Consider the following 23,969-nt stretch of genomic DNA (forward strand, 5'->3'; position numbering starts at 1 on the left):
TGTCCAAAGCCTTTTATCCGCCCGCGTTGGCGATCAAAAAGTTTAATTCATTTAATTATGTGTGCACACAACTGAATGGCCATAAAACAGTGTAGCGCTACACATACCTCAGTGCGTTGGGCGCCGTCAGATGATCCTTTGTTTTTTCAACCGGCTCTTTAGTGAATATAGATCCAGCATCGCGACGTCCTTTACACTGATTGCAAACAGCAAAGCATTTGCACAAACATAATCCAGACTCCCGTTAACATCGCGTCCTCTTCCTTGTATTCAAACGTACTGAAGTTCCAAACAAAGTTCCACATGCAAAGGTTTTGACTTGAATTGTAGGAGCTAAATCTGATATTTTAAGCTACTGAGCTGTTTTGTTCCCGGAGTGATTAGGTTGACTCACTTTCTTGCTTTGGTATTACGTTGTTCATCTCCTCCATTAAAAACGAGAAGACCATTCTTCAATTGCATCATCATACACAGTTTATTGACTCCACAACAGTAGCGTGCACAATGTCCAGTATTGGATTTGTTGTTTACAAACGTTTACCGCAGCTTTTGCGGTCAAAACCTTTTTGCCTTTCCGGGGCAACACACCTAACTACAACATAAGGAAGGCTACATTTATATACTGATATCACAGCGCCACTCAATGGTCAAAATGAGCACAACACATAACCCAAACACATTTTGGCTCCTACACAGTCTTTTAATTTTAAGGTTATGATTTGAAATAAATTTAGTGTGTACAAAACTTTGGCTCTGGAAAGGCGTTAGCAGACTAACATGACATACGCTCTGACACGATGCACAGAGGCTCGGTCTGTCACTCGATATCCTGAAGCTATCATTATTGTCAAGTAACTTCTTTCTCAGCGCTGATCGGAAGGACCTTATTTCTGGAAGATTCCCAGTTTCTAAATGTTCTCATGGTTGCTCTCTCTGAAGATAGGCCTATGTTGTTGTCATTTTCTCACAGATACAACTTAAGAAATTATTGAACATTTCACAGGCGTGAGATGACTTGTTACGCTTCAAATTATTTTACATACCCATGATAAAAAAATATATACTTTAAGTTCAAGTCGAATTTTTCCACAGACCATCGTTGTAGAATATTTGTTTTTATTAAGACTTTTAATAATTTATTGAAATTTTATTTTTAAAAGATATCATTAAGATTTTACTTTGAAGTAAATTCAACATTCACAATGTCTCATCCCATCACTGAATACACTCCTCTGAGTCAGAGACGCTGGTGTGAGAGAGAACCACTCTGTGATTTATGTTAACTCTCTTAAGACCTTCTTGAACATGTAAGTTCAAGAGTTGTAAGTTTCTAAACATGTAAGATGAATTTTATTCTTTTTACAAGCATTTCAGTAGATTTTTTTAGTAAGATATTTATTTTGTATTATTGTATGTGATGTTTAATCTCACTTTCACCGTGCTCAGGAATGTGGAGTGGGGTCCTGTTTCAGATGTCAGAGCACGCAGGAATAGGGGGGCGCGCACACAGAGACACACACACAGACACACACCCACACACACACACACACACACACACACAGACACACACACACACACACACACACACACACGTGTTTTACTTTTTGACGCACATACATTAGAAGCGCGCGCGCTCCTTATGTTTTGAGACTGTGAGGTCATTCAGGAATGACTATATGAATTCAGTTGTGTAAAACAATTTTGAACCCATTCATACATTGCATTTTTGTGGACATCCATGGTAGGACATACTTCAACTTTCTAAAACATGTAAGATGATTTTATATTCTTTTATCTAAAACAATTGGATCAATAAGATATTTATATTTTATATACTTTTAAAGGCATGTTTTCAACTTCAGTTTAATTATTTTTGTGGACATCAATGGTATGGACAAAAAAGTGTTAAGAGCTTATTCAAATCTCTAAAATAATGTAAGATGAATTTATTTATTCAGCTAAAACAATTGGTTTTAGTAAGCTTTTTATATACTTTTATTCAGCTAAAACAATTGGATCAATAAGATATTTATATTATACTTTTAAAGGCATGTTTTCAACTTTAGTTTAATTATTTTTGTGGACATCAATGGTATGGACAAAAAAGTGTTAATTTTAAGTCTGTCATTTTATATTCTTTTATTCGTCTAAAACTTAAATAATTGGTTTTAGTAAGCTTTTTATTTTATATTCTTTTATTCGTCTAAAACTTAAATAATTGGTTTTAGTAAGCTTTTTATTTTATATTCTTTTATTCAGCTAAAATAATTGGATCAATGAGATATTTGTACACTTTGAAAGCTATGTTTTTCAACTTTAGTTTAATTATTTTAGATTATATCATTTATATAAAGGATAGAATGTTTATGTAAGATGATTTTTTATTCATCTAAAACTGAAAGAATTGGTTTCAGTATAGATTTTACTTTAAAAAGCATGTGAAGTTGTTTCAGCACAGTGACCAAACAGCTGTCAGTGCCCGATGCTCTGGAATGCGAGCGCGGGAGGGAGCGCGATGCTTGGGGATGCCTGTGACACCACACTGTCACACACACACACACACACACACACACACACATGACACCATATAACCACACTCACACACATGACACAAAGCTTGTTGTCTGTGACACACACACATGACACCGGCTGTTTGAATCCGGCAAAACTATCCGGCAAAACATCCGTAAAAACTATCCGTCAAAAAACATCTGTTCTATTCAAATAGGGCAAAACTATCCTTCAAAACATCTGTTCTATTCAAATAGGGGAAACTAACTGTCATACCACATGATCGATAGGGCAAAGGTTAATCCCATGACCTCAGTCGGGAAGTTCAACCCATCAATCATAAAAGGTCACAGGAAGTTCAACCTGTCAAAAGGTCAAAGGTCAAAGTCGTAAATCATTTTGACACAATGTGTCCCATAAGGACTACTCTCTTCTTAAATTATCCAATCTAAAATCAACTGACTGGGGGGCATGATCTGATATTATAATATTATGATATTGTGATTTGCATACATTCAGCACCAGATTTGAATCTAGCAGAAAAAAATCAATGCGCGAGTATGACTTGTGCACGTGAGAGTAAAAGGAAAAATCTCTACCAGAAGGATTAAGAATCCTCCATATATCGACAATGTTTAGAGATTGCATATACTGTCTTAACGTTGTATTAGATTTAGAAACAGTGCTGGCAATCTGACTCGGTTGTCTATCGAGCACATTGTCCAGCACACAGTTAAAGTCTCCTCCAATAATTACATTTGATTCAGAGATATTGGGGATTAGTTTGAATACTTTCTGAAAGAAGAGGGGATCATCAAAATTTGGTGCAAATAAATTAACTAAAGTAATTTGCTTTGAATGTATGGAGCCCAACACAATAATATATCTACCGTTTGTGTCAGAGATAGTCTTGTGATGGACGAATGGTATATTCTTATGAATCAAAATAGCCACACCTCTGGCTTTGGTAGAAAAGGTGGACTGATACACTTGTGCAATCAGGGGCGTAGTTTGTGGGGGGGATGGGGGGGAGATAACCCCCCCAATATTTAAATCTATGCATTACAACCCCCCCAATATTTATACCATGATCACAATATCAGGAGGCATACCCAAACTTCAACCCCTCCAATGTTCAAACCAAATCTACGCCCTTGTGTGCAATCCAGTTAGACTTTAATCTATTCTCGCTACCCTTCTTTAAATGTGTTTCTTGAATAAAACCTATATCAGTTTTCAAGGCTTTAAGATGTAGAAGAACCTTTCCACGCTTTACAGGGCTATTCATTCCCCTAACATTCCAACTGATGAACCTAATATTGCCCAGTCTATCACTGTGATCATTACCGTAAGTATCAGTTGACATTTATGTAGTTACAATATTTATATATGTATAAACCGCACCATAACCAAAACAAGAACATTTGGACCTTCTTTGAACTCGTGAACTTAAACACAACCCACGGAATACCCACACAAGGTTTCCTACCCCCCCCCCCCCCCCCACCATTCCAGATCCTCCAGTTTTGCCTGCATGAGCACCGTCTCGGCAGCCATTTTTGCATTTAGCCTCTCGAGGGATTCAATACGGCCTTCGTGCGCCTGCACAGCTTCCTCAGTTTCTTCAACTCGAGCGGTCATGTCAGTCAGCGCCGATGACAAATTAGAAAGTGCAGAAGAGAGTTCACCCAGTCTTTGGTCCACAGTCTTATTCAAAGCACTGATTGCAGACATAAGATCCTCATTTGTAGTCGGCGGAGATTTAGCCTCAGCTTCTGTAAAAGTTACCGATAGATAAAAGCTATCGGTAAAAGTTACCGATAGACTCGGTAACTTTTTCGCCCTCTTCCGCTCCCCTCTCCGGTTTTTTAATTTTATTTGGCTTTGTCATGTTGCGATGTAAACCCTAATAACTTCAGCTGCAAAGCACAGTTAATTAATCTGCTGTATTTAGGACTTTTTAAGGTATTGAAGCGGAGCCAAGAAAAACACGTCTATTCCATGCGCGTTCAAACCGGAAGTCCCCCCAAGGTTTTTTTTCTCCATCCTGCCACCTGATGGTGTTTTGGTTCTTTGCCACTGTCGCCTTTTTCGCATTTTTTCACCTTTGTTGCCATTTGCTTTTGGCTTGCTTAGTTGGGGATGTTAACAATAATATTGATCTGCCTGCATTGACATTTATTTATTATATGAGAAATGAACTGAGCTGGACGATGACATCACGGTTTTCTCCAGAGCAGCTATCTATCTATAAATTACAGGAACGTCTGTCTATCTGTGTGTCTGTTATTCGCATATCTCTCGAACCATTAGTCCGATGGATTTCAAACTGTGCAGTGCCAAGTTTGACGTTGTTTGGATTAGAAATGCAAAAGATATCGTTAAATATATCGGTAAAAGAAGCACACATTGGCTTTTGCCACTCTAGCTGCTGGCCACTCCCCCTCGCAGGACCAGAGACAGAGAGGGTCGAAGAAAGCAGCGGAGCTTAAGTAGCGTTTTCTCAGAGTTCACTGTGTACCCTGCTCCCTGAATCGTCGTGCTTATTCATTTGTGGATGTTAAGTGAATCTGTAAGTCAGCTACACTGTTTACCTCTGGATATTATATTTTATTCTGGTGCGCTTAACGTTATCGCTACTGTGTAATAGTAGCCTATACTATTCACCAACTAAACATATCCTATGCGTTCACCGTCTCTTTCACGGCCATCATTTGTAGTAGCCTATTCACAAACTGTTTGCTCAAGCGTAGCGTTTTCTTGGAGATCACTGTGTAGCCTGCTCCCTGAATCGTGTAGTTCAGTTTTCCATATTTATTGTATGTCATTATGTCAGTATCAGTATTTGCTTTCTACCATGCACAAATAAAAATGTCACTGAACTTTTGCTGTGTAATTGTAACAATGAGCACTCAAACACACCAAACCAACAATTACTAAAAACACACACAAAAACTGATTTTGCATGGGCACTGCACTAGTATATATAAATGAACTAAATAACTTTTTTACAACAAAATGAAACATCACTAAACTTACTTCAGCTGGACTGTGAAGCTATTTTCTTCTGGAAACAAACTTTGTTGCATTTTCCTGTTATCTCTGTAAAGATGCTTTGAAACAATCTGTATTGTAAAAAGCGCTATATATAAATGTGACTTGACTTGATGATTGTGTTGCTGATGTGGAGTTAACTTTCTTCAAGTCTTTGATTAGCATATTCTGTCATGATAATCTATAAAATCGCTCGTGTGGGAACTGTTGTAAGATGCCTACAGAGTGACATGCTATTGCATTTGTGTTACGTACTGTTTTGCATGTGAAAAGACGAATGCAACAGCTTGAGCAGACTCACAAATGTGCTCTACTACAACAACTCTTCCTCTTCTCAACATGGACTGCGTGTTCCCGGGGGTGGGGTTTATGTTAATTTTAGGGTTAGTTATATCACTAACCCGGGAGGAATCTCATGTTGTCCCTACCAGCCGTTTGTTGTAGTTTTTAAAAAACGATTTCTTTAAAAGCAAATATCTTCCTTTGCTTTGAACTTTGAGTGTTGTAACTTTACAGATGTTGTTTATGCTCTAACAGCAACATTACACTCTAACTAAAGTTATAAAAGTGAAATCATAATCAACCACCCCTTTAAGGACTCAGCAAAGGGTTAACCGACCCAAACTGTACTGTGAAAGATTTCACATTAAGAATGGTTAAGTTAAGGACTTAGCAATGGGTTAACTGACCAAAAATGTTCTGTGACAGTTTTGACAAATCAGAATAGTGAGTTTGGGACTTGAAATGAAATAAGAGAAAATGCACTCATTCTGTTACATTTAGCTACACATATTTTAAAGCTCAAAGATGACCACAATTTAATTTAATTATCTCTGTCACAATCTCACAAACTCCCTGCAGTGATATTGAGAACTCCCTGTTGGAAACCCTTCTCTTACGCAACCAAAAAATGATGAATCTATTTTTTTTTTTTAAAAGGTATGTTCTCTGTATCAGCTCTAAATGCTAGATCTAAATGAAAACAACTGCTATTTAGTGGGAAGCCCCGGAGCAAGTCTGTGGCTATTTAAGCCTCTCAATTATCCAGCTCAGAGTACATCACTCTCAGTTTTGTTAATGGCCTATTATCGGCACATGTGGAAGAAACTACAATCTGAGAGCATATACACTAGGCATTTCAGCCACGGTCATGTTCTGTACACCTAAAGAATAATAAAAGAATAAAAAATACATCACCTATAACTTTATTTGAGGTTTGGAATATTGTTAGTAGGTTTTATACCTTATATACCTTATACCATTATAGGTATTATCACCTATAATATATGTTTTCCAAAAAGTAACCATACAATGGTGGTGTTCATATGAATTTCATTGTATTACAACAAAATGTTAAACCTAGTGGCCTCTGCCAACAAATGAAGCTAGACCTTGCAGATGTACTGCCATTGTATTGTCACTGCTTCAAGGTCCAGTTCTGATGCTTGGGTGCCCATTGCAGGTGCTTTCGACAGTGGACATCATAGGCTCTCTAATTGGTCTGTGGCTAACCAGCCCTATGCAGCAGAGTGTGATGCACATTCCTCCTATTAAAATTTTTGAGTGATTTGTGCCCCATTACACCTTCTGTTGGCCTGGACTAGATGGAATAGCCTTTGTTGCACTTGTGCATTGATGAGTCTTGGGTGCCCAATACCCTGTCACCGGTCTGTGATTTGTTCCTCCTCGGACTACTGTTGGTAAATTCTTACCACTGCTGACCCAGGAGCAACCCACAAGCCTTGCCGTTTCAAATATACTTTGACCCATTTGTCTTGTCAAAACAATTTGCTCCTTGTCAAAGTCGCTCAGATCTTTATTTCTGCCCATTTATCCTGCATCCAACACGTTGATTACGAGAACTGATTGTTTGCTTACCATCTAATCTACTCAGACCTTAATATGTTAGGAGACCTTATATCTTAACTTGTTAGGAGATGATCAACGTGATCATCAGTGTATATATTTATATATACAGTGGTTACATTTTACCATTTTATAGATGTATTTTAGATCCCTTAAAGGGATAGTCCACCTAAAAAAATGAAGTGTGCCATCATTTACTTGAACAACTTGAGGGTGAGTAAATAATGGCAGAATTTTCATTTTTTTAGGTGAACTATGCCTCTAACCCTATCCCCAAACCTTAACATAACACTGTTTCAACTATATATTTGGTTCTGTTTCTCACACAACAAAATCAAATGAATTCTGAAATTTTGGATTACAGCTCAAGAGAATACAATGGATTAAATTTTGTGGTCCATTTGTGGTCTACATTATGTTCATTTGACTCTCAGCAAAACAAAATCACTACTACATAAGTGAAGGTTACTGAAATTACTGAAATTGTATGATATTCCTTTTAAGAGTTAATTTATTTTTTTTATTATTATGTAATCCTTTGAAACGAGCTGGCACCAGAAGTCGCAAAGAACAAAATAAAATGTTAGAATTTCAATTGCTTTTAATAAATGGAATTGAAAACATAATATCATTGCTCATAAATTCAATAGAATCAATTCCAATTAATTCCATGAATTAAATATTCATAGATTAAATAAGGATTTGTAAACATTTGTTCATCTGTAATGTTATTCATACATTTTAATTGTCAATACATGAGTTTTGTATGTTTTAGTGTCCATGAAAATGTGTGTGAATGTATGTGTAGTAGAACCACATTTTATGTAAGAAGCTGCTGTCTGCATGCAGATGCAAATGCTTACACGTGAAAGAAGATCAGTTTCCTCAGATGGTGCATGGCATGTGCACTGATCAAGTGTGTGATTTAAAGTGTGTCTGTCTCCAACTTACATTTTGTACATTTTTACATTACAAGTTGTTTATTATTCATGCTTAAGGATAATTAACTACAAGTGCAATTATTAAACCAGCCCCTGTCTCAAATAGTTACACCAGTCACACTTTTTCCTCTAAAAGTCAACAAGATTAATCGTCCGGATCTAACCCATGCAGATGCTGCGATGTGACTAAGACAAGAGCCACTGCCCCTTGCAAGTACAATTTAGTCAAAATAGACTCATTAGCCAAATTAGCCCTGACATTTTTCATTCCCTTTTCCCAGAAGTAAACCAGCCCCCTGTTGCCAAATAGACTTTACTTTTATTATCTGTAAATACAACAGAAATTGAAAGAGACAAGAGTCTGTGTGTAAAGTACCCCAGTAAGAATGTGAGTTTAGGTTTGTGCGTATTTGCCCTGTGTTGTGTATTTGTTATTGTGTGTGAGAGAGTGTCAGCCTCCTTCAAAGGAAGATTTTAAGACTTTGTCCCCAGGTCGCGGTCCTCTCAGCCAGAACACAGCAGGTCTCTGCCTCGGGCTTGTAACTCTGTGTGTGTCTGTGTGTATTTGTGCACCTGAATGCTTCAAAGTATGACTATGGTCTTTGTGATCTGTGAATCGTGAGTGTGTGTTTGGCAGAGTGGGATCAGTGATTAATTCCCTGTTGCAATAAATAACAGCTCAAAGTGTAGACTGTGCATTTTTTAAATCTGTAAAAACAGGTAAGTTCTGTGACGAATGACAGAAGGTATGTGTTTAGAGAGACCAAACTCTGCAAAGAAACTCACTGTGGAGTTATCTGCGCATGGTTTACACTGAATCTAACTTAAACTCTCTCTTACTCTTTTCAGGTGAGTTTCTACAGGCTGCCCCAGAGGGACAGCAGAACATGGCTGACAACAACACTCAGAAAAAAAAGCCCCACTGGACGTCACTGGAGATAGGTCTCCTGACAATTGTATCTTTACTATTTGTCATTATTGTGTCCCTAATCCTCCTCTTCATCACACAGAGTGGCAAAAGTAAGTGCATTAGATTCATTGTGTTGTTGAGTAACTAAATTACTGGCAGCGCTAGCTGCTTTTGAGCTGATTTTTCCATTGAGATCGATCCAGAAATTATTGCAAAAAGCTAAAATACCCAAACTGATTTTTTCTATTAAAATGCTCAGTGAAAGAATATTTTATGAGACATATATGCTGGAGTCATTTTATACAAGCACAAGTCTAACTCATACAGTACAAGAGTCTATTCTTGATGGAAAAGCTGGACATTGGACAATATCGTAAATATATATTTTCACATATAACTTTAACTTTACATAATATGTGATAAATATTGTTTGCTCTAAATGAGTTTGATGTTTGCTCTAAAAAAAAAGTTTGCTCTAAAATGAGTTTAACATATAAACAAAATAACATGGATATATTTTACTCAGAGAAAGTAGATTTTAAATGTTTAATGCAATAATTGAAATACAAACACCACTTCTTTCCCCAAGAAAACATTACATGTATATGTACCAGTATAGCAATACAGAGTTATAATTAATCATAAAACATATCATGCAGAGACTTAAAGTGCAATGGGATTAAAGAAATTGTTTTAAAATGATTAACTGAAGCAGCAGTTTAGAACAAACGGTTCACAGGAATAAATCAGGCTACTCTTTTTAGCTACTTTCATCATAGCTCTCATACACATTGTAACACAAGGAGGTGTCCTAGATAGATACAAACCTAGATAGTGTGTTGTTGTTGTTGTTGTTGTTTAATGAAATGTATTCACCAAATAAAAAAGTACATTAAAAATAATTGGAATTGTCACACATTTGGTTTAGTTTTCTAACAAAATCCTAGTGAATAGTTCTATAATGTAAATATTCTATACATTGCCATGGCCTGCTTCACCAATAAAGTTTTATTTTAACCAGACAACTGTTTAATTGAAAACTTGGTAACACTTTTCAATGTGTGCACTAATATGCATTACTTCATGCTTAACTAATACACAGATATTTATTAGTTAATGTATGACTGATGAAGAAATAAATCATTCATTAATGATTACTGCATCAGCAACAAATAAAGAGTCTGTCTGATTAATAGATTAAGTAATATGAGTTGCTATTAATTAAATGTGTGTAACAAAAAATGCATTCTTTTTTATCAACACTTGAATGTAGGTACGTTTCATAAAATAAGCAACAATTTGAGCAAAAAGCTGAGAAAAACGTGTTTTTGTCAAAGACTATCTGGATGGGATTCAGAATGATGATCAAAACACAAATGGAGTAGATCGAGTCCATCAACATCCCCAAAGCTTCACAGTCCTATAGCTCGTCCTGGGTCAACATTTTATTCTGTAACATTAGGCAGTTTTGTTTTATATGCTGTTTAATATTGATGATCGCGTTATTTTACATATGCATAAGCTTACATATGCTATTACTTGTTTCTGCTTCTTCTTCGTCTATGTTTTGATCAGGAGATTCAGTACTCTTTTGGAAGATGCATAATAGCGCACCCTACCATATAACAGTGAAAACGTAGAAAGACAGAAATTTCTGTTGTCTTACAAATGACGGAAATTTCCATCAATGGCGGGTAAAGAGTTAATTGCCACATAAAAAAGGGTAAAAGCTATGTAGTTCTAGTTGTCTGCTTTAATTAATCATTAGCTAATGATTTACAAAGATATCATTGTTATGACTTACTTGTTGAGGCACATGTCAAGTCACCTTCATTTATATTGCGCTTTTAACAATACAAATAGTTTCAAAGCAGCTTTACAGTGATAATAGGAAATGAATGGAGCAGAGATTGTTTTGGTTTTACAGCAGCTCTAGGAAAAAGTTATTGTCCAGCTAAAGTAATTTTTTTTTGATTGATTCACTTCCACTTCCATGACTATTAACTCTTTAAGTAATATGTCATGGTTATGGTTTTTTACATCACCACTAAAGTTTGAGGTCTGTGGGACGGTTGCACAGAGAATGTAATGTCAGGGCATCAGAACTACTGACTGCTGTTACACGGTGTCTAAACAAGACATGACCGTTATCATGTTTCACCGCAACAGCTGTCTACACTGGACATGACAGACCATTGCAAATCCATTTGCCCTTAGTATCAGAAGTACCACAAGTGCTTGGAGTATGTCAGAAATAGAACAAGGCATCAGTTTACTGTCTGGGATTTGTTGTCGCGTAGCGTCGCGCCGCATCCAGTGTAATCAGTATCACTGATTACGCTTTTGTCCGGTGTAGACACAGAGTTATGAAATAGCAGTGCCCAGTCGCATGCTCAGTATCCCACCTTTGAATCCTCAAACTTTAAACAGACATACGGCACTGGATGCACCGGTTCATCAGCTAGAAATTGAAATCCATGGCTTAGTTTGGATGTAAAAACCAAAATTACATTTTTGCAAATCATTAGCTAATGATTAATTAAAGCAAACCACTGGAAGTTGAAATACATGGCTTCGACCCATTGTGGTAATTAACAAATGTATCTATTCATCAGAAAAAAATCCTAATGTGGTAATGATTAATGACTGGATTAGTTCTTCATGAGTCATACATTAACTCATGATCATCTGTGCATTATTTAAGCACAAATTAATGCATATTAGTCTATCCACATTGGTTCTGTAGTTATTTTCCCAGGGCAGTATTGAATCAAGCTGGCACATGCCGGTGCTTCCCCATAATATGGCTGACTACCCATGTAAGCCCCTCTCCCCACCTCATTAGGCCTCTGAGCAGCAGATGGAGCTTATAGAGACACACTGCAGCCTGCCTCTCATACCCTGATCATCTGCCATTAATGTGCTGGATAAATGTTTAAACAGCAAAGGCAGACAGAATGCTGAATACAGAGATGATCTCCACATGCTCTTCCTCTCAGCCATGGGGGTCTGGATGGGAGGGCAGGGCTGTATGGAATATGGTCAGAGGGTGGAAACCTGTTGATGAGTCTTGGTTCAGTGAGAGATTCTCATAAATAATATCGTATGTCTGTGGACAGATATAAAACAGATTTTTTTTTGTGAAGATATAATTGAACATACTACAGGGAAAGATTGTTAAATATACATTTTATTTATTATTAAATAAATTATTAATAGTGTTAACTTGCTCCTGACCTCTGACCCCTTGTACTTTTCTTTCTTTGTAGATGGAGTCTGTATAACTGCTGACTGCACACAGTCAGGTAAAGATATTTTACAACATACTAAAAAGAATTGATCTTGTAATGTCAAATAGTCAACTAATAGCTTTTCTTGCATATTTATTACTGTGTCATGAAACCCTCTGTTTTAGCACTGCTCGTTCACATCTCAGATTTGAAAAAGACAAAAAAAATAAAAAATTGTGGTAACACTTTAGAATAATGGTCCGTAGTTAACAAGTAGCTATGCAGGAAGTAATAGGTAGTACTGCATTAACACCGAACTTAATACTATTAACTAATATGGAAGCAATATTAACTAAGCAGTAAGTAATATCTAATTTAGTACAAAGGTAGTTCCTTGGTAGGTATTTGATTATTACTAAAGAAATGTATCCTCACTGAGAACTACTTGTGAACTAAGAAAGAATAACCAATTAATTACTAATCACAAAAGTAACATGTCTAAAAAGTGAACAATTGTGTTTTGTTTTTTTACTCTTAACATTTCAGAAGCTTGTGCCTCAAATGGGTTCTTAGTGGAAACCAGTTTATGAATATTATATTCCCCCAAATACATTAGCTACAGGTTAAGATTGTGACTACTACTCTTGCCAGAGGATGGATGCATGTTCTCTGTTTATTTCAAACTTAAACATAGAATAATACTAATAATGATAATTTGTTTAAAATTTTAAATAATTAGGAAGTGATGCTGACACTCATGATTGGATTAGTTCACTATTATGAGCTCTATTGAGTGTCAGTTCAATATGTCTCAGACTCCAAAGACCTACCTTTATGTTACAGTAGCCGCCAGAGGAGGACTTCTCTTTAGGATGTGAATATAAACATTGATGTTCTCTTGTCAAAAACAATTTGCATCCTTAATGAAGAAATTGGCTGCATTTATGTTGCGATAATCGCAAAACCACATCTTCCAGATTACAATGTTTGTTAGAATATTACTAGTGCCTCACAGAAATGTATGCCTGTACAGTATGTGTTAAATATAAAATTAAATAACTTGTATTACTTGTGAAAAACATGCTAACTCCTCACTAATTACTCAAGCGTTACCTTGTTATCCCGCAGGAACTACTAGTGATGTGGCCCATTATTTTAAAGTGAAAAACATGCTAACTCCTCACTAATTACTCAAGCGTTCCCTTTCGAAAGCTACAATCGATGCTGCGCTGCTCAGCGCATTGGGAACATATTTTATCGTGACCAGCTGTGAATATTGTGTATAACACGTCAATGAAATTGACCCGGAGGTAGTATAGCCTTGGTCGGTGACGTCATCGGCGCGCCCCCGCGACACGAGGCTATAAGTAGATGAGCCACAGGTGCATCGTCAGGTCTTTTGTCTTCAGACCATTACTGTGCATGTGTGAACGTCAAAACTCTCTCTCTACCTTTTATCTGCTACAGATCTCTGCTAGGAGTTAGTTTATTCAGGCAGTGTGCAGAAAATTTCTCATTTCTCAAGCCTTTTTCTCTCTCGCACATCAAAGAGTTTAAAAAGTAAAAAAGAGGAGAAATGAGCCAGCAAAACAATAAGTGTTGTGTTCCTCCATGCTCCCATTACATGCCAGAACTGGATACACACACTTACTGCTTGCTTTGTTTGGGAAAGAACATGCTGCCCTTGCATTTGAGCATGGTGATTGCGAGCACTGTGGAATGTTTACAGTTAAAGTGCTTTGCGTTCGCTTTGCTTATTTCAAGGGGTAGCGCCCATAATGATTGTGGGGCTCGCGTGCGATCTGGCTGAGAAGCGAGAGACGGTGGTTCCCTATCGCTCGCTCTCTCTCCAGATCGCGATGTCCTTTTGCCTGACTACCGAAGCGTGCCTCGGCGCTTCTTCGGCTCGGGCAGAGGACATTGAATCTCGTGGGTTTGTCGCCTCCGAGCGTTTCTCCCGTGATGATAAAAGGAGATCGCTCGTGGCGATCGTTCGTGCAGTGACCAGATTGATCTGATCACAACAAAAAGAGTCACATAAAACACAGTCTATAAATAAATAAAGATTGTAAATATTTATGTCTTGTGTCCTCGACATCGAGCCATTCTACTATCGCGGGTGCGAGGGCACGCGATTATATGATATTGCCTCAGTTTGGAGAGACGCTCGCGGGCTATCTCTCCCCTGGGATCATATTATCAGATGCATTTTCAGCGGTTAGGCTGGTACTGCGTTGTACACTATGGCCGTGTAAAAGGCATACCAGGTTGATCTTATGAAAGATTTAAACACAGCCTCTCATCCAGACCGTGTTTGCTTGTCTGATTGGGATGTGTTTATTGCTGAGGAACTGATATTTATATTTATATATATAATATTTATATAATATAATTATATATATATGTATGTATTATATATAATATAATATTGTCTGGCTGTTTTCCGGACACATTTAATTCTGAGGAATTAAAGCTGCCTCTGAACACATCTCTCGTTATGTTAAAACGTTTGAGAGGTTCTCGAGGTGGTGACTTGTGTGATGGTCGGATTACAGCTAGACTGCCCTCCTTGAGGATCTCCATGACGTTAACTCGGTTATGGGAAAACCTTATTCTTCGTGCATCTTTGTGCCCTTGACGTATTAAGACTATCATGGGTGCAGGGGTGTGTGGTTATACGATGATGGGCCAGTCTGAAGAGACATTTTCTTCTCTTCTTTTTGCTCATCATCATTTTAGGAGGGTTCAAAAGCAGAGTGTAACGAGTTGCGCTCCCCCTCGTGAAAACTGGGGACCGGCTCGTTGTACTCAGCAGCTGCATAATAGACCTAAGACAAAATCCTGAGGGTTGTTTTGTCCCAGGTCTGTGGGGGTGTGCCCCTACGGGACGAGACATGTAAATCAAACAGCTCCTACCTGACACCCTCACGAAACCACTGTACTTCCTCGCCACCTCTGGTGATTCGGGGAGCAGCGGTTTCCAGCGAAATGTTAGATGTTCTGTTGCTTTTCTGCTGTCATCCAGGACACGGAACATCTAACATCCCCTCAAAAGGAAGTGTTAAGTTGATACCACTCTCAGAGAGTTTGGCAGCGTGGAAACTTCTGCCAGGTTTTTCTATTTGGGTATTAAGTACAGTACAAATAGGATAGAATCCAATTTATTAATCGTCCTCCGCGTTTCAACGGCGTGGTATTCACTTCCATGAGACCGGAACTGGCGCATGTACTGTCACAAGAGCTACAATCTCTGCTGAGAAAAGAGGCCATAGAACATGTTCCTCTTCCAGAGAGAGAGTCAGGCTATTACAGCAGATACTTCCTGGTCCCCAAAAAGGATGGGGGGTTGCGTCCAATCTTCGATCTTCAAGGCTTAAACCGTACAGTTAAAGCACTCAAGTTCAAGATGTTAACGGTAAAGACGATCGTGTCGTAAATTCAACATCACGTTTGATTTGTCATGATCGATCTGAAGGACGTATATTTTCATATAGAATATTGCCACAACACAGGAGGTTCCCAAGTTTGCTTTTGGGGGCAAAGCTTACCAATATTGGGTCCTTCCATTCGACCTAGCCATGTTATCTCTAGGGGGCTGAGGTCAACGCCAAGGGCGTTCTCTCTCCCACCCTGAGGGTAACATGTTTGGGGTTAAATGAGACTCTGTCACCATCGGGCATAATTGTCTCCCGCTCGTGTCAGGACCAATTTTAACATCCTAAGCAACATCTAGCTAGGTCAGGACATTACATGGGTCTCATGGCAGCTGCGTCCACAATGATTCCTCTGGGCCTTTTGCGCATGAGACCATTTTAGTTGTGGCTCAAAACGGGGGATTTCAACTACAATCCCCAGGGGCAAATAAAGGCAAGAACACTCGCTGAGTGCTTCGTGTCCTTTCTAAAATCCATGTTTATGGTAAGAGTTACGCGCTGCGGCTTCGTTCCCTTTCTATGTGGTTCAGACCCCGGTTCCTTGCTTTGGGTCCCACTTTAGGTGTGTCTTGCTGTCGCAGAATGCTAACGGCAGACGCCTCCCTGATGGGCTGGGGTGCGGTCTTAAGTGGTCGTCCAGCTCAAGGGGAATGAGGGGCATCAACTGCTTCAAGCTGATGACTGTATTTTTGGCCCTGAAATACTCTCTCCCTCAGTTGAGAGACTGTCATGTCCTAGAGCAGCACAGCGGCAGTCTCTCACATAATCACCAGGGAAGTTTGTGCTCATGCAATCTGAACAGAATAGCGGGGCACATCTTTCTCTGGGCCCAGGAAAAGTTCCTGTCACTCAGGGCAGTGTACATCTCAGGGCACCTGAATGTGGGAGCGGATTTACTGTCCAGACAGAAACTACTGAGAGGGGAATGGAAACTCCACCCAGAAGTAGTCAAACAGATTTGGATACGAAGCGGAGGTGGACCTCTTCGCCTCTTATCAGAAAGCGTGATGTTCCCTCTACTTATCTCTGAATCACCCAGCCCCTGGGTCTGGATGCGATGGCGCACACATGGCCTAGAATGTGCATGTATGCGTTTTCCTCCAGTTTCTCTGCTCCCAGGAGTTCTAGCCAGAGTTTGGTTCTCCGAGATAATATCTCTCCTCAACGGCTCGCCTTGGACGATTCCGGAGAGGAGGGACCTTCTGTCTCAGACGGAGGGCACGATATTCCATCCCAGGCCCAACCTCTGGAACCTTCATGTTTGGCCCCTGATGGGTACCAACTGAGGGGCACTGGGCTTTTCGCCTGTTGTTGTTGAGACCATTCTCAGTGCTAGTGCTTCCTTCACTAAAAAGAGTTATGTCAACAAATGGAGTGTCTTTGAAAGGTGGTGTGTCATAATGCAGATCCGGTCAACTGCCAGATTGCTTCAGTTCTGGAATTCCTGCAGGAAATATTATCATCAGGCACATGCCCCGCCACTCTCAAGGTTTATGTGGCCGCTCTTTCGGCTTGCCATGCCTTGGTTGACGGGGTGCCACTCGGGAGACATCCTCTGTTCGTTCAGGTCATTCATGGCGACTGAGGCCTCTCATAAAACCAAGATCCCATCATGGGACTTAGCTTTAGTCCTAGAGGGTCTGGTTGAGACTCCTTTTGAACCTCTAGAATCAGCGTCTGACAAACTTCTGACTCTAAGATGGTTTTTCTTATGGCAACTTCTTTGAAAAGAATTGGAGATATGCAGGCTCTGTCGATTTCGCCACCCTGCTTAGACTTTGCCCCAGGAATGGTGAAAGTGATTTTGCATCCTCATCCTGATTACCTGCCTAAGGTGCCTTTTTCGGCTATACATCCTGTCACGCTTGAGGCCTTCTGCTCTCCGCCGTTCACGATGCCGGAACAGGAGAGATCGCATAGACTATGTCCAGTCCGTGCTCTTCAGGCCTACGTCCACCGCACTAGCTAGTGGCGTAAGTCAGAGCGACTTTTCGTCTGTTATGGGGGCCGCAACCGATGGCTGCCGCCACTAAGCAACCATGTCACATTGGGTCAGGGATGCTATTGCTCTTGCCTATGAGGCGCGCGGCCAAGCTTCGCCAACGGGTTTAAGGGCTCACTCCACCAGAGGGGTCGCCTCCTCTGCTGCCTTGGCAAGAGGTGCCCCTTGCAGTTTATTTGTGATGCGGCAGGCTGGTCCTCTCCGCACACATTCATAAGATTTTATAGTTTGGATGTTCATGTCACTCCGGGCTCTCATGTCCTTGAGTCGACATCACAAGCTAATGTCTAGGCCTTCTTGCGTTCTTGTGAAACACACCTGCACAACCGTGGGGGACCAGACATTTTCAAGCACGGCGCGTGGGTATTCTCGTTCCCAATGCGCTGAGCAGCGCAGCATCGATTGTAGCTTTCGAAAGGGAACGTCTCCAGTTACTTAACTGTAACCTTGTTCCCTGAGAAAGCGGAACGAGATGCTGCGCTACTTTGCCGTGCTGAAGATGTCCCAGGACTGCTCTTCAGACAAAATATCCTGACGATGCACCTGTGGCTCATCTACTTATAGCCTCGTGTCGCGGGGGCGCGCCGATGACGTCACCGACCAAGGCTATACTACCTCCGGGTCAATTTCATTGACGTGTTATACACAATATTCACAGCTGGTCACGATAAAATATGTTCCCAATGCGCTGAGCAGCGCAGCATCTCGTTCCGCTTTCTCAGGGAACAAGGTTACAGTTAAGTAACCGGAGACGTTACCTTGTCATCCCGCAGGAACTACTAGTGATGTGGCCCATTATTTTAACCCTCAGAGGTCGGAGATCACGCCGGCGTGATCTGCTCGCTTTTTTCCTTATGAGTTGAATTGAGACCCCAAATACTCTTTTGACTTTGATTTTACAAAACAAGTTTCATACATCAATCGATTCTGTGAAATGTGTATTATTTTTGTGTATACTCACAATAAAAACAAAGTGTTGTGCTTTTTGCCAAATAAAGAAAAATAAACACGAAGCGAGTTCTGCCTTCTCTCTGCCAGTAAAGTCCATTCTGAAACGCGTCCGAAAATGAGCAATAACTCAGTGAATACTCAGTCAAACAGGCATACAGACACACAGGCATGAAGCTTGAATTATCTTCTTTTAAATGAAGTAATTTATATAAAAAACAAATATTCTCATCTTGTGAAATCTGTATTAAAAGAGAGCGATTCCAGTCGACCTCATTAGAGCTAATTCAAATGTAATGTGACTCCGCCCACGGAGAGCGCACGCTATTCAAACGCAAATGGCTGAGGTAATCCGCGCAATCCTGTGAACGCCCCCATATCAGCTCGAGAAAACCAAAACACAAGTTTATTCAGAACATTACTTGTTTACAACGTCTCGCAGCTCTGTGAGGAATAATGAGGAATACGAGCTGAGGAATACTAGTAAGTTTTTCCTTCTCGGGTTTCTGTTTATGAATGAATGAACGGCATAGATGCGCGCTGTTTACCACAGCTGGCAAAAAACAATATTACGTGACAGTTCTCCATTATGGACGCGAGCGCTCTAAAAAAAAAGCACTACAAGACTTTCAAACTTTCACAGAGACCTCAAAACAGAAAGTACAAATCCTTTCTTTAAAACGAATTTCGTTTTGTATCAATTGTATCTTAATTTTAATAATTTTTTCATTAACAAATTTCCTGGATTTAAAGTAAATATAGGCTAGCAATCACAACATAAGGTGCTTGAACTGTGTGAATGAATGATGTTTTAGCAAACTGTATTGCTATACTGAGATGAGTAAAAATCGACTGAAATATGTTGAAATAAAATGTAGGCTATTTGTATAAGCAACGTATTAAACTGCAAATTAACAATATGCCCTAATATTTCATGAAAACAACGTTACACAGTCAGGCGAAATATGAAAGACAACATCTTGTTGACTAGATTTGGGTACAGTTTTTACTGTAGAGTATACTGCCACGTCAAATAAGCTTTTGTTTAGCAATTTCTATATATAAATTACTATTTTTGTCAAAAATAAGTCATCAACTAAGATGTTAGCTGTTCCAATGTTGACTAAATTCAAACTAATGAATACATAGATAAAATGTAGGCCTATAATCATTTTTTTTTACAAAGAAAGAGTACACTTGAAATATTGTTGAAATTGTAATTATTGTTGTAATTGTAACCTTTTTAATAAAATAGCAAAACATATTTACAAGATATAGATGTAAGCAAAATCTTAAATGGTCAATATAAGTCTTCTTCTAAATATATCTTTTGTCCTTGCATTGTGGCTCAGTCAGTTTCACACCTGAGTGAATGGCTCATCATTATGCAGAGTGGGTGGGACATTGTATTTCTCAGGTGTAAACCACTCCTCGTTCACGCCCCCCTCGCATATTGGCTTTCCAAGCAAAACCTGTTTTACATCAATTTAAATCAATGTATGGTTTTATGTGAACGATAAAGCAAGACTATTTTCACATAATTTTGAAGAAAAAATTCTAGGCGAGGACATCCATTAGTCAAAAGTCTTATTGACACATATTTACTATGTGTTTTGTGGCCTTATTTCAGAAATTTTAGTTTTTAGTTTTTTCAATATCCATGCATAAACATTATTCTCTCAAAAATGAAAACATGTACATACACGTGGCTCACATATTATTGTAGCCCTGTTTGTGCTATATAGAGTGAATTTACACCTTTGCCATTAATATGTTTATAAGCAACTGAAAAAAGCACAGATGTCAGGGCATGTCAGAACATCTCAAGGGCCCCAAAAACAGCCCAGACCCCAGAGGGTTAAAGTGAAAAACATGCTAACTCCTCACTAATTACTCAAGCGTTACCTTGTCATCCTGCAGGAACTACTAGTGCAGCCTGGTCTCATTGTAATACGTAGGTATTAATACGTAATTTTCTCAAAGATAGAAAACATACTTTTTTGTACGTTTCGATATATGCTAAAACGTATAATGTTAATATGGACGTATCTGCAACGTTTAAACGTAACATTATTACGATTTTACAGCTAAAAAACGTAAACTATTTACGAATATTTCATATCATAACGATATCTGTATAATTTCCCTTTTACCATTTTATAGATTATAAATGTAAGATCTCTTAACCCTACTCCCACACCTAAACATACTCACTTTATTGACAAAATTAAAAGGATAAAACGTAATGGACATATATGTGTAGGGAAATGGCAGTTTTATTAACAATATAGCATTAAAACATAGTAAAACTAATCCTACCCCTAACAATTTCTGTAAACTAAGTTACGTAGGCTAGAATTATAAAGAAAAACAACAGACAGGTAACGTTAGGCTATAATCACAATAATTTATTTATTGAGAAAATATCAAAACCGGTACCAAAAGTTGTTCACATGACGATGTGTCGCAGTCCTATCTGGCAGTATTGTATGAGGTAACGTTACAGATCAGAATATAAATTATTAATCCATGAAAATGTTAATCCGGTTTCGGTTCGCTGTTCGCTCTGAGAAGGCGCGCGCGCTTCTCCAATTCAAATGTAGTACACCAATTTAAACACGGCATGTCGTAATCTGTGACGAAGCATGCGAGAGCCAATAAGCGTCTGATATCACTGCCGTAAAACATGTCGTAATGCTTCGGGAGAAGCGGAAATGGAGACGAAGATCACTGGATAAAGGGCTGAATTTGGATCTGTTTCTTGCAAACAACGTATAGATTCTAAAGATTTGGATTACATCAAGCTAATAAAATTGATATATTTTGTGAATTTATGTTGTGTTTTAGTGTATTATGGGTCTATAGGAGAAAACACCTTTTGTGTCTCACAGTAAATAAACCACAAAATGGTTAAACGATTAAAGAAGGTATTTTTAAGGTTTTAAAGTGTATTCTTGTTTAACACCATATAGGCTAATCCTCCGAAACGAATTTGCAGCAGAAGGCATGAACAGAGCAAAATGTTATTATTTATGAGTAACGTTAAACTGTATTAATAAATGTGACTGAAAATTTAATTGATAAGACAATTGAATGCAATAGAGTCAAAACATTAATTTTGAGTAATTAGTGAGGAGTTGGCATGTTTTTCACTTTAAAATAATGGGCCACATCACTAGTAGTTCCTGTGGGATGACAAGGTAACGCTTGAGTAATTAGTGAGGAGTTAGCATGTTTTTCACAAGTAATACAAGTTATTTAATTTTATATTTAACACATACTGTACAGGCATACATTTCTGTGAGGCACTAGTAATATTCTAACAAACATTGTAATCTGGAAGATGTGGTTTTGCGATTATCGCAACATAAATGCAGCCAATTTCTTCATTAAGGATGCAAATTGTTTTTGACAAGAGAACATCAATGTTTATATTCATATCCTAAAGAGAAGTCCTCCTCTGGCGGCTACTGTAACATAAAGGTAGGTCTTTGGAGTCTGAGACATATTGAACTGACACTCAATAGAGCTCATAATAGTAAACTAATCCAATCATGAGTGTCAGCATCACTTCCTAATTATTTAAAATTTTAAACAAATTATCATTATTAGTATTATTCTATGTTTAAGTTTGAAATAAACAGAGAACATGCATCCATCCTTTGGCAAGAGTAGTAGTCACAATCTCAACCTGTAGCTAATGTATTTGGGGGAATATAATATTCATAAACTGGTTTCCACTAAGAACCCATTTGAGGCACAAGCTTCTGAAATGTTAAGAGTAAAAAAAAAACCCACAATTGTTCACTTTTTAGACCTGTTACTTTTGTGATTAGTAATTAATTGGTTATTCTTTCTTAGTTCACAAGTAGTTCTCAGTGAGGATACATTTCTTTAGTAATAATCAAATACCTACCAAGGAACTACCTTTGTACTAAATTAGATATTACTTACTGCTTAGTTAATATTGCTTCCATATTAGTTAATAGTATTAAGTTCGGTGTTAATGCAGTACTACCTATTACTTCCTGCATAGCTACTTGTTAACTACGGACCATTATTCTAAAGTGTTACCAAAATTGTGTGGGAAGAGGGGGGAACAACTAATAAAACACCTATAACACACTCATTATACAGTCAAAAGAATATTTAAATGTAAGTGGTGAGAAAACAAACAAAGAAAGTTGGAGGCACTTTGATGTATTTAAACAAATGAAGAGTTCAGATGCAAAAGCCTCTAAGAGCCATCTGAAATCTTCTTCTAGAATGATAATTTGGTAACACTTTACGGTAAGGGTACATGAATTATCATGAATTCATGTATAAATTCATGCATGAAATATGCATTCATTCATGCATTAATATCTCATGAATCATCAGGAACTAACACGAGTTCAACGTTTTTCATTCATGACTTCATGGATGAACAACACCTTAATTAAAACATTAACTAAGATGAGTACATCATCATGAATTATGATTTATTACGCATGATCATGTTTTCTTTGTTCACACAAAAAATTGGTCTTTACCACCCATTGTGGATACAGCTATGGTTATGGTACATGAATCATCATGAATTCATGCATAAAAAAGTATTAATTCATGCATGCAAGACTACTCTTCGAATTATTAAAGGAATGTACAAAAATACACATTATCTAATGCATGCATACAGGCTAGAACAGTATATCAATTAATGTGAGAACTTTTTTTCTGAATTATGATCTGAGTTTCCAAGCATGTTCATGTCTTCTTCATAGCCTGCAGGTAAATGGACAGACCCCAAAATTGGCCAATCACAGCACATGTTATACGAATTCTGTTGGCATTCAAATACAGTAGTCATCATTAACTAAGCATTATTTATCTATGACTTCATCATGTGTGTGGCCCCTCAACTAAAGTGGTGACTTGGTGCTTTGAAACACTGATGAACAATGTGTTTTCATTATGATCTGAGTTATCCAGCATGTTCATGTCTTCTTCATAGCCTGCAGGTAAATGGACAGACCCCAAAATTGGCCAATCACAGCACATATTATACGAATTCTGTTGGCGTTCAAATACAGT

At 38.3% G+C, this 23,969-nt stretch overlaps 1 protein-coding gene across 1 annotated transcript in view; it reads left to right on the plus strand.

The window, feature by feature from the left end:
* The window catches only part of LOC311089688 (neprilysin-like), a 226,044-nt gene that overhangs the window by 97,828 nt on the left and 104,247 nt on the right, over positions 1 to 23,969 (plus strand). Inside the window, exons 2-3 of the mRNA XM_084124586.1 lie at positions 9,222 to 9,392; positions 12,552 to 12,587. Coding sequence (XP_083980712.1) covers positions 9,222 to 9,392; positions 12,552 to 12,587 — 207 coding nt within the window. The remainder of the gene's footprint in view (positions 1 to 9,221; positions 9,393 to 12,551; positions 12,588 to 23,969) is intronic.

Source organism: Abramis brama (assembly GCF_963993115.1).
Source record: "Abramis brama genome assembly, chromosome: 9".
Lineage (NCBI taxonomy): Eukaryota > Metazoa > Chordata > Actinopteri > Cypriniformes > Leuciscidae > Abramis > Abramis brama.